Raw genomic sequence first — 11,177 nt, 5'->3', positions numbered from 1 at the left:
GTTTCCCCTCGGATGTCACCTTGTTTTTTAATCTTTACGAACACAAGTACAGTAAAATAAAATTTAAATAGTTATTAAACCAGATTTATATCCGTTAATCCAGCATTTGGTCGGTTTGTAGTGTGAAGCGACGTGCCCCGCCGCCAAAGCGGAAACATCGACCCGTGCTTGTTTCACACCGTGCGGTTGTGTGACCGGACAGTGTGTTCCCCAGCTGATCCATCAAGGTAACGTTGTCTGCCCAATTGTTCCCTAAACAAACCCGCATTGCTTCTCCTTTTCCTCACACCTCGTCGCAGCTGAACTGAGCCGACCCGCCGTTTGCGTTCGAACAGATCATGAGCAAAGACTCCCAGATGCGGGCTGCGATCAACCAGAAGCTGATCGAGATGGGGGAGCGGGAGCGGTGAGTGTCAGCCCGGGAGAGATGCACCGCCTCGGTCATGGCTCCTTTCATTCACTGTGTCATGTGTATTTACCGTGTGGCCGCAGGTTGAAGGAGCTGCTCAGGGCCAAGCTGGTGGAGTGTGGCTGGAAGGACCAGCTGAAGGCACAATGCAAAGGTACTGTGTGTTTTGTGTACGTGTATGTGTGTGTGTTGTGTTGTGTGCGTGTTGTGTGTGTTTTTCAGGGATAACAGGGCTGCAGCGAAATCCAATACATCTGAAGTTAATGGTGATGTCTTCTTCAAATGTAAATAAACAACCAAAAACTGTTTGTGGACTCAGACACTTGAACCCCCACCCTAGTGCGGTGAACTATCCCTTTAAGGGTAGGCCTAAGTTAAAGGTTAGGGATAAGTGGTAACTGTTAGAGTAAGTTAATGAAATGTGCTCTGATGTATTTTCCAGCAAAAACAGTCAGGACCAGTAAACATCATGGGGACAAAATCTGATTCTTGAGGTCCTAGTTGAGGTTAGGGCTAATATGTGAATGGTGTGTGTGTGGGGGGGGTCAAGTAAAGATAAACTTGTGTACCTCTCGTTTCCAGATGTGATCAGAGAAAAGGGCCTGGAGCATGTGACCGTTGAGGACCTGGTCACAGAAGTCACACCGAAAGGAAGAGGTAAAGCTCATATATTACAGAGAGCCTTGTGTATTATTATTATTATTATTATTATTATTATAATAACGTTATTTCTCCCTCAAACTCCGGTTCAGCTGTGCAGAGAGTAAAGGAGCTCAACTCTCTAAGCGCAATCATCCAATTCTTTAACTTATTTTTTACATTTACTCCGGCGCTAATCCAGAAGTCTTTCGTCAATGTCACGAATCAAGAATGACAAAATGAGAGTTTATATATTATAGTTATTAATTGCAAAGGCTCACGTGGTTTCTCCCCCCCTCTTCTCTGCAGCCCTCGTACCGGACAGTGTGAAGAAAGAGCTGCTGCAGAGAATCCGAGCTTTTCTGGCTCAACACGCGACTTTGTGAATGAGACCACGACGAGCCATTTTTTTTGTACTCACTGTAAATCCACAAGTCCGACTGTTTGTTGCCATCGTGAGCATTGCCGAGTTGTTGCTTTTATTTTGTATTGTGTGTTTTCATATTGATTTAAGTTTGTTATGCAGCAGTTTTGGGGGGGAAATACAAATAAAGTCATGCCTATTTTGGTCACTAGGGGTGCTGTCATTTATTGTATCATCAGTGAAGATCTGTTTGATCTGTTTTCTTCTTCTTTTACAAACGTTTTACTCACGAATGAGATCAGAGATGTTTGCTAACACTCTAAACATCGTGGTAGAAATTCCATTGTCTCTTGAATTCTTCAGGTATGAGTATGGGAAGAAGGAGATATTAGCTGGGTTGAGTTCATCTGATGTTCTCGATAAGTGCATTGTTATTATGTGTACATGTAATTATAATGAAACCATTGTATATGTTTAATCTCTTAAAAGAAAGTTTGAGTCTTGGGGAAAGTACAACCCCCCTGCTGCAGACAGACACTCATCAGACTTAATGCAGCTTCACACAAGTTGAAGTTGTACAGGTCTTGAATAGCAAGACACTGTGGGGGGGTGTATTTTTATTTCAAGGGATTTTGGTGCGTGGGCAGTGTGAGAGCTTGTGTGTGTGTGTTTGTTCCAGGAGAGTAGCTTTCTCAATGTGTTGCTGTTCTGTACAGCTCCTCCACAATTTGGCACTAAACTTTATCCGCTCATGATTATATAACCTAACACTCTCTTTGTAATAAATGAGGATGTGGTTCTGACTCCAGAGCTGCAGGACACAGATCTGACTCAACTGTTATTATTATTATATCACATTCCTTCATTGTTATTGTGCTCTGCCTGAGATAAGTACAAAACCCAAAAGTCTATCAGCAGCATTACTACTCTAGGTGCTGCTGTTATTACCATTATTTTATGTATGAGTATCACTGTTGTTGTCATACAGCAGTTACACCACACTTAAACAATGGTTTCTCTCTTTTCTCCACCACCCACCATGAATCGGATTCTGTTGTTGGTTTCTACTGGTTTAAAGCCAGTCTCCAATGTTGCCAAGTGCTTTCTTGTTGTGGGAACAGGTTTTTTTCTCAACCTCTCTGTGTAAAGTTCCATGAGATCCTGTGTGTTGTGAGTTTGTGTGATGAGCAAAAGACTGATTCTGGACGTTTTACCGTTTTACTGGGTTACGATGAGCCACAGCTTCACCCAGCAGCTTCAATCACAATTATTAATATGTTGATATTCATGTTGTTATTCAACTTCTGTCCAGTGTGGAGGGAGATGAGGGAATGGGTGAAAACAATGACTGACTTTGAAGTTACAGTAATTGTCAGATTTTTGTCTGTCAGCATCTCATCACAAACTAAAAATAAGTCTTCTCTGTGCGGTATGGAAAGGTCACATATTTCCTCTTTGTGGTTTATTGTGCCTCAAGGTTGTCGCAGACATTCGTCTTGTGAACCCCCCCCCCCCCCCCCCAGTGTCGACAGTCTATTTGACACAAGAGTCTATTAGTGATCCCACAGCTTAGCACCTGCACACATCTGAGTGAAGGTGGGAAGTCGCAGCTGAAGACAATGACGCTTTACACGTTACATGAACCTCCACGTTATCCAACACATGAGGAGAGGAATTGTGTGTTGCTCCACAATCCACCGGATGTGTACACGTGGGGTGTGTGCAAATCCAGAAGTATCTGTCAGTATGACACAATGTTGTGTAATTAAATTAAGTCTGTACATATCTATAAAACATGTGTTATCATGTCTGAGAAAAGTACAGGATGTGTGCAGAAGCCTGGCCAGTAAGTAGTTGTAGTAGTAATGTATTTTTATTAAGACATGAAAACATTCCTCCAGATTTGAACAAACAAAGCAAAACATACAAACTAATTTTACATTTGCAATAAAACTAGATTCTGATAAGTTAAGTACAACAACCCTGGGATAAAGACATTTGGTGTTCACTGTTTTGTGTAATTAAATATTAATAATGAGCACAATCAACACTAGACAACACAACGCCTTCAAAAAACTATAGATGCAATGTAAGGTATTAAATAATGTATTCATTGGTTGTTGTGTATTTCATAATGTTGTTCAGATTTTGTTGTGTCAACCTTTTGGTTTCCATATAAACTCGGGACTTGGTCTAATTTTAAGTTTATTTCCAGTAATTCTGTTGTTAACAGCCCCTCGATGATTTCACTTTGAGCTTTTTATAACTTCAACTTCTGTTTGCTCATCCTCTTCCTCCCCCCCCCCCCCCTGCTCCTCCTCCTCCTCTCGTCTGACCCGTGTGTGACTCTCTCTGCACGTTTGGTTTGGCGTGACCCTCAGATTGAGTCTGAGCTTCATGTCCCTGTTGTGATGTCTGCTGTCACCTCCCATGTCTCAGGTGAGAGGCGGAACAATGAGCAGCAGCATAAAGACTCCGCTCACAGCCTGTGTCTCTCTACCTCTCTCTCTCTCTGTGTCTCTGCACCTGACACAGCTGACAGGTGAACTGCTGCTTCTCTAACTGACACCAGGTGAGTTTTTATTCACTCTTAAATAGCATGTTAATCTAATAACTTGTCATTTTGATTGCAACAAGTGTTTGTGTATTTCACTACATTACATCGAGCTGTTCTTTATGTGAATTTTCAGAAATTTAGCTTTTCTTCAGATTCATATTTTCCCCAAATCTTCTTTTGTGTAGATTCTTTAAAATCCTTCATATATTATAATTGTAAAACATCATTGTTCTTTTCAGGTGAATTGATCCAGCATCTCCTCTGAGCTGCTCCTGAACCAAACACCGCGCTGAGGCGCCAGGATCTCCGGGAAACCCCCACCATGGAGTCGGTGTTGAGGCCGGCGGCTCTTCTGCTCACACTCTGGTGCTGCTGCAGTGAGTTACACACTGATCATTGTACTTTTTGATACACACACTTGTTTAACATTGCATATTGTTGGTTTTGTGAATTTGTAAGTGCACAAAATTCCCCCTGATATTGGAAGAAACATCTGTTTGTTTCAGGTGCTCAACTCATTTCCAGCATTAGTCCACGTCGTGGAAGCACCAACGGAGGAACACGACTCACAATCACAGGATCAGGTGAGTGGTTGAATTAAAGAAAGGGTAATAAAGCTATATCACTTATTATCTAATACATATAGATATATTGATTATGCATTGTGTACGTGTTGTGAGGTGATACAACATATACATCTCTATTCGATTCCAGCTCTAGCTTAAACCCTCAGATAGTTTACTCAATTTTGTCAATGATCTAATGATTCGATGTAAAACGATGCTGCTTAAATCTAATCTCACAAACCCCCCCAAATAAGAGTGAGTATTGTTTTTCATTCCAGTTATGAGACTTTAAACTGTTAAGGAGGCATACAATTGATTTCATATATTTGTTCCTCACATTGATGACTGTGGTGATTTCATTCCACGTCCAGGTTTTTCCCAGGAGGGACAGTTCCAGCTGAATCCCAAAGACGACACCTACGGGAACCATGTGACGCTGGTGTCGGGTACCTTGTCCATCCCCTGCGATGTGGAGAAAGACTCCACACACGGCAACCAGATCATGTGTTACACCAGGTACGCTTCGGGCTGCGGGGACTTTCTAACACAACACACAATAACGTATTCACCCAACTTCAGCAGAGACTCTCACTTGTTTCCTACACAGGGCGTCACCCCAAGCTTGGTATGTGGTCCATGTCACGGTGGATGGGGTGGCCATTCCCGACAGCAAAATATGCGGGGGACGTCACAACCATTGCAATTTTTATGTAAGTTCTACGGTTCAATCTAAAGTTGAACTTCTTCATCAGGTCTTCCCCTGCTGTCAGGTTTGGATTGTTCACACCTGCCTCTTTTGTCCTGTCTCTCCTCAGTCCGTTTGGTGGCGCACCCCCAGCATCACTTCTGTTACTCCGGTCAGCGGCCCCCCAGGTACAGCCCCCCCCCCCCCCCTCTTCAGCACGTGGTCGTCACTTCAGACCAGTTTGAACTTTAAACTAAAACCAGCTTCCATATCACTGCAGGCACAATTTTGTCAGTGCGTGGCCGGATCTTCACCGACGTGTATGGAAGCAACACGGCTGTGAGCACAAATGGCCTCAATGTCAGATTTGTGAGGTATGAAGATAAAATGACACCTGATATTGTTCCCAAATACAGATGTGAATTATTGTTTTAAGACACATAACATAGGTCTTTAAGAGCAGTTGTGCCGGGCCGGTGGAAGCAGCTCATACCTGTGTTAATATATCAGCTTTATAGTGAAATTAAATTTGCTTTATTACTTTTCATGTGCCTGGCTTATGTATAAGTTAGAATATTTAGAACACAACTTTTCAAAATAAAAGCATAGTAAGTCCGCTAAGTTTAAACAATTTCAGCAAAAACCTTTTTTTTAATGTGATGTTAAATTGCATGTTACATTATAGAAGAAGTCTGTTTCACATGCTGTTTGAAAAATTTGAAGAATACATTTAAGTGCAGATTCTTAGTTTTACGATGGGGCAGCAGCTGATCTTGTTTCTCTTGCAGGTCCTATATCGGAGGAATGCCGTGTGAGATGCTGAAACCACAGTCAGATGAACTGTAAGTTTGCTTTTCTACAAGTGGACGGGGTTTAGAAATGAAATCAAAGTACAAACGCAGCACAATGATAGTTCATCATAGTGAGAAGTCAAATGTATAATTTTATACTTTGCTAAAAGTCTTTCAAACGTTTCTTAAGATATAACCTGCGACTGGATTCAGAAACCTCCTGGAACGGACTCATGAGCTGCAGAATGACAGGAACATATGTTGGTAAGCTGGTTTGCTGCACAGTGATAAGCTGCATTTAATGTGTGTATTTTATAAATTGATCAAACAGCTTTTCACTTATTACGTTTTATTTCCAACAGGGCATCACAACTTGAGCTACATTCTGGATTCTGAATTTGGAAGGTAAAGCATTGTGCCAACTCCAAGTGTTTATATGTTCACGTCCAGTTAAGTGAACTGATACTACTCACACAACTGCATTAATAATGTTTATCTTTCCATTCTATAGGAGTTTGCCCGATTTGAGTCTGTATAAGGTTTCATCTGTGGATAAACTTTCCATGGTCCAGACCTACGCAGGTACTTCAGAGGGCCAGACATGTGTTCACAGTGAATGTTCAGTGAGTCTCTTTACGGTGACATGTTTGTTGCTTTCTCTCGAGCAGAGGTGACAGGAGTCTCTCCATCCGATGGCAGCGTCATGGGCGGAACCCTGCTGACCGTCCACGGACGCTTCTTCGACCAAACCGATCAGCCGGCGCGAGTTCTCGTTGGAGGTAATCATCGCGATCAGAGCTTTGGAAAAACTTTGAACATGGCTGCAGCCAACTTTCCAGCACCGACAGCTGTACCGATATTGTTTTACTGTTTTAAGTATTGCTGCATTGTTCTGGTGCGTTGCCACTAAACAATACCCTCCACATGGTTGGGACCCATTGTCGTGCAGTGCTAGTAATCCCTTTCAACACCACACAATGTGCATATACTTTACAACAAAGGAAAACATGCACGGTAGAATTCCTGCACGATAGAAGAGAATTTTTTTAAATACTGAGAGACAGTAGACCGTGACGCTTTGTCACAATACTGCATGAGTCATTTAACAAGCTGTTGACTTTGAGTTCAGCTCATGATTGACACAATCGTATGGGAAGTCATTATTTCTCAATCTCAGCTCTGCAATGAAATCGGTTGAGGGAAAGTAAATACAAATAATATGTTACATTTTAAATGATGGTAAACCAGATAAGAGAAATGACTGTAGGCACAGTTAAATATACCTGGAAATAATTAATCTATTGAAATGTTTTTAAATCTTCACGTCTACAATAGATTTCATATATTAAAACGATGACGTGTAACTGCAACTGACCAGAGTAAAGATTAATCATATGATCTACGTTAAACAACCATTCACAAAATATACTTTTGTGAGTATTTCTCTGTCTAAAAAACACAAACACATTAATCTCGTGAACTGGGCTGTCACAACAATAAATAGATGTAGGAAAGATGCATAGTACAAACAAGTAACCCATGAACAGAATACTATATTTAATAAATTATAAGCATCTTAATCCAGCACAGACAATAAAGGTACTTTGGACAATAAAGCCTATACTATAAGTACAATTAAACATAACGGGAAATTTGCTTATTAAGTAGTAATACCTCAATATAAAAATATTGCAATCAGAGTATTACTTTAAAGTAAAAAAAGTGTTGAAATTGATACTGTGAGTGTGTTATTATTATTATTATTACTAAAGTGAACTAAAACTATGAAGTACAAATTGTCAATAAAGTACCTCACAATGGTATTTAAGCCTTTTTAAGCACAGTGCAGTACTAGATGTACAAATGTCTTGAGAAGTAAAAGGGTTGAGAGCGCCTCTTGATTTTGTACCTGGACAAAAGCAATAATTGTATTTCCAGGAAGAAGATTCTCGACCGAAACTTCTCACAAGTTGCACATGATAATAACGATAAGATCGTTGGAACTGGAATGTTATTTTGTACTTTCACTCACCGGACAGTTTTCTTTCTTCAGGTCTGCCTTGTGAAATCAAGATGGTGTCCGATGACAGAATCATGTGCAGAACTGCCGAGCACCAGATGAACAACAGGAGCGTCTTCCCAGGTGGGGACATGTCGTCTCTGTCTTTGTCCTGTAATGAGATGAGGGCATCACTTGTCTCAGTGTTTGTTGCAGTGTCATTGTTCGTTCAGCGTCTGAACTTCCATTGTCTGGAAGATGATGATCTGGTCTTATCGCTTGGTCCATCAGGTCTTTGATTTGCTTTGTGCTGTGACAAGATAATTTGTTATCTGACTGAGACATCGGCATGTTTTTATTCACGCGTCAAACTAAATGCTGTGACAAAATGTTGTGACTCATCTTCGCGGCTCGAAACAAAACACTTGAATAAAGACTGGAAACGGGAGAAACCGGCCAGTCCAATTTCAGATGGGAGAATTTTTATACTTCTCGCTTATCTGTATACTAAATGTTAAATTCATAATTAATATGTTTTAATACAGATTTCCTGAGAACCTTTTAAAGCCAAAGAGAAAGTACTTTGTCTGTACTGAATGTCATTCCTTGTGTGTTTATTTATTTCCCACTTTGCATCCATCAGTTACGATTTAAATCTGTTGACTGTTCAGGTAGCCGAGGTTTCAAGCTGGAAGTGTGGAACAACACTAGAACCAGTGTCTTGACCGACATCTGGACCTACAACGAGAACACGACGGGATACTGGTCCCAGTGGATCGACTCCTTGCAGCATGGCTTCCCATCTGCGTTCAACTTCTGCTCACGACTCAGAGGCGTCATTGTCCCTCCAGCCACCGGTAACTTCAAGATAACCATGCAGTGTGACGACTCATGTGAACTCTACTTCAGCAACTCCGATCGCCCTGAAGACAAAGTATGACATGACAGTTTAGTTCAAACTAAATAACATAATACAAATAGATCTCAAATATAGATATTATCTTTTTTACATCCTCCACTTTAGGTCAAGTTAATGACCCAGCCACGTTATACCACTCAAAACTCTGTGTCTCAAGTGATGGTTCTCGAGAAAGGAAAACCGTAAGTATGGCTCACGAATCCTCCATCATCTGTTCCACGGCTGCTGAGAACTTATACGTGAACCAACAAATCTCCCTTTTTCTCCAGCTACTACATCGAAGTATTACACCAGCAGTACGGCGGCGCAGCAGGTTTGAATATCGGCTTGATCAGTGAGAAGTCCTCTTATACACAATACCAGACCAACGATGCTCTCAACGAGATCCAGCTCATCGTGGGTCGATATGACGTGTTCGACGAGGAGCAGGTGTGTGGCGCCTCATCTGATGCTAACCTGATATTAACCTACCTTAACTGATGCTAACCTGATGCTAATATACCTAACCTGATGCTAACCTACCTTAAGGGATGATAAACTAATTTACCTTTTGCTAATCTATTTTAGCTGATACTAACCTGATGCTGACCTACCTTAACTATTGCTAACCTGTTGCTAACCTGTTGCTAATCTATCTTACCTGATGCTAACCTGATGCTAACTTACCGTAACTGTTGCTTACCTACCTTAAGGGATGCTAATCCAACTTACTTGTTGCTAACCTGTTGCTAATCTATTTTAGCTGATGCTAACCTGATGCTAACCTACCTAAACTGTTGCTAACTTGTTGCTAATCTATCTTACCTGATGCTAACCTGATGCTAACCTACCTTAACTGTTGCTAACCTACCTTAAGGGATGCTAAACTAGCTTACCTGTTGCTAACCTATTGCTAATCAATCTTACCTGATGCTAACCTACCTTAACTGATGCTAACCTGATGCTAATATACCTAACCTGATGCTAACCTGATGCTAACCTACCTTACCTGATGCTAATATACCTAACCTGATGCTAACCTAGCCTAAGGGATGCTAACCTACCTTACCTGTTGCTAATCTGGTTAAATAAAGCACCATAACGAATAAAAAATGTGTTCAAGATTTTTGAAAATGGAAAATAAATACTTGAAATGTAGGTTTTACACTGCTCTATTACCTGTATGCTAAACGCTACATCCAATTTCTAAGTGATTATTAGCTTAGCTTTGAATAAATACTGGAAAGTCCTTTTTTTAGATGAGAGAATTTATACTGATGTCTTATCTTTATAATAAATGTTGAGCTAAAGCATTTTTTATTCCTGAGCTTATCATGACGGCTGGAAACTTGGAAAACACGTCAAACAACATAAATCTGATTCTACACATACAATTATGAATGTTAATTCCCTGTGATGACCGGATTCACCTCTAAAGTTCCTTCTCTCTGTCCCTCAGCTGGTTTCCTTTGACTCGTGGCCGAACAGCACTGCTTCAGTCAAAGAGGTTCAGAACGTGAGCGTCAGCAGCAGCTGTGACTCTAACCTCTGTGGCAGTGTCTTCTTCAGCCTGGGCTACGGCAACGCCAAGACCGGTACGAGAGAACCACTGGGTTAACTGGACAGACTGTGGCATTACCTTAGAACCAAAACACCCTCAAGACTCATAATGAAACCAGGTTTAACTTTGCATGTGTCTTCTTCAGCTCCAATCCCCGTCAGCGCCTCAGCAGATGTGGTGGAAAAAGCCTTGAACAGCCTCTGGTCCATCAAACCTGACACGGTTCAGGTCACCAAGCAGGACTCCAGCCAAAGATCCGACTACCTAGTCACATTCAATTCAGACAGAGGTAAGAAGAGACAGAAATACTCGTCCGGGAGGGAAGAGGATTGATGTCTGCAGCTAGTAATGTTTGTCTTCTTGACTGCAGGTGATTTCAAACCTCTTCACCATGAGGTGTTTGGCTCGGACACCAACGTCTCGGTTGGGGAGGTCACCAAGGGGAGAAGCAACATGGAGACGTTCACTCTGCTCTGGGGGGGAGTCCCAACTAAACCCATCGCCTATAACGCAACTGAGGCTCAGGTCTGTCGCGAAAAAAAAACATCTTGTAACTTTAATTCTCATTATTCTCAATTCTGACAAGACTTTACTGGAAAATTCAGAAATCCCCCAGTTCTGCAAACTCTTAAGTAAACCTGTGATGATCTTGATGTAATGACTCCTCGAGTGGATGTACATACATTCAGGCTTGAACCTGCAGACACG

At 41.5% G+C, this 11,177-nt stretch overlaps 2 protein-coding genes across 2 annotated transcripts in view; both read left to right on the top strand.

The window, feature by feature from the left end:
- Nucleotides 1-101: 101 nt before the first annotated feature.
- Nucleotides 102-1,620, top strand: LOC133972995 (transcription and mRNA export factor ENY2-2-like). The gene is made up of 5 exons (XM_062410650.1): nt 102-227; nt 336-406; nt 493-563; nt 992-1,066; nt 1,358-1,620. Exons 2-5 carry the CDS (start codon nt 339-341, stop codon nt 1,432-1,434), a joined length of 291 nt encoding a protein of 96 aa, XP_062266634.1. The 5' UTR covers nt 102-227; nt 336-338; the 3' UTR covers nt 1,435-1,620.
- A 2,627-nt stretch (nt 1,621-4,247) lies between these two features.
- The window catches only part of pkhd1l1.1 (PKHD1 like 1, tandem duplicate 1), a 33,129-nt gene continuing 26,199 nt past the window's right edge, over nt 4,248-11,177 (top strand). The window contains exons 1-18 of the mRNA XM_062410655.1: nt 4,248-4,346; nt 4,476-4,553; nt 4,907-5,051; nt 5,143-5,245; nt 5,351-5,408; nt 5,501-5,594; nt 6,009-6,062; nt 6,202-6,275; nt 6,374-6,416; nt 6,523-6,593; nt 6,680-6,790; nt 8,065-8,164; nt 8,686-8,944; nt 9,035-9,111; nt 9,199-9,358; nt 10,368-10,503; nt 10,615-10,758; nt 10,840-10,994. Coding sequence (XP_062266639.1) covers nt 4,292-4,346; nt 4,476-4,553; nt 4,907-5,051; nt 5,143-5,245; nt 5,351-5,408; nt 5,501-5,594; nt 6,009-6,062; nt 6,202-6,275; nt 6,374-6,416; nt 6,523-6,593; nt 6,680-6,790; nt 8,065-8,164; nt 8,686-8,944; nt 9,035-9,111; nt 9,199-9,358; nt 10,368-10,503; nt 10,615-10,758; nt 10,840-10,994 — 1,917 coding nt within the window. The 5' untranslated portion in view covers nt 4,248-4,291. The remainder of the gene's footprint in view (nt 4,347-4,475; nt 4,554-4,906; nt 5,052-5,142; nt 5,246-5,350; nt 5,409-5,500; nt 5,595-6,008; nt 6,063-6,201; nt 6,276-6,373; nt 6,417-6,522; nt 6,594-6,679; nt 6,791-8,064; nt 8,165-8,685; nt 8,945-9,034; nt 9,112-9,198; nt 9,359-10,367; nt 10,504-10,614; nt 10,759-10,839; nt 10,995-11,177) is intronic.

This window comes from Platichthys flesus, chromosome 17, assembly GCF_949316205.1.
Source record: "Platichthys flesus chromosome 17, fPlaFle2.1, whole genome shotgun sequence".
NCBI classification, from domain to species: Eukaryota; Metazoa; Chordata; class Actinopteri; order Pleuronectiformes; family Pleuronectidae; genus Platichthys; species Platichthys flesus.
Note: the sequence above shows the minus strand (reverse complement) of the source record. Positions and strands in the feature narration are given on the sequence as shown.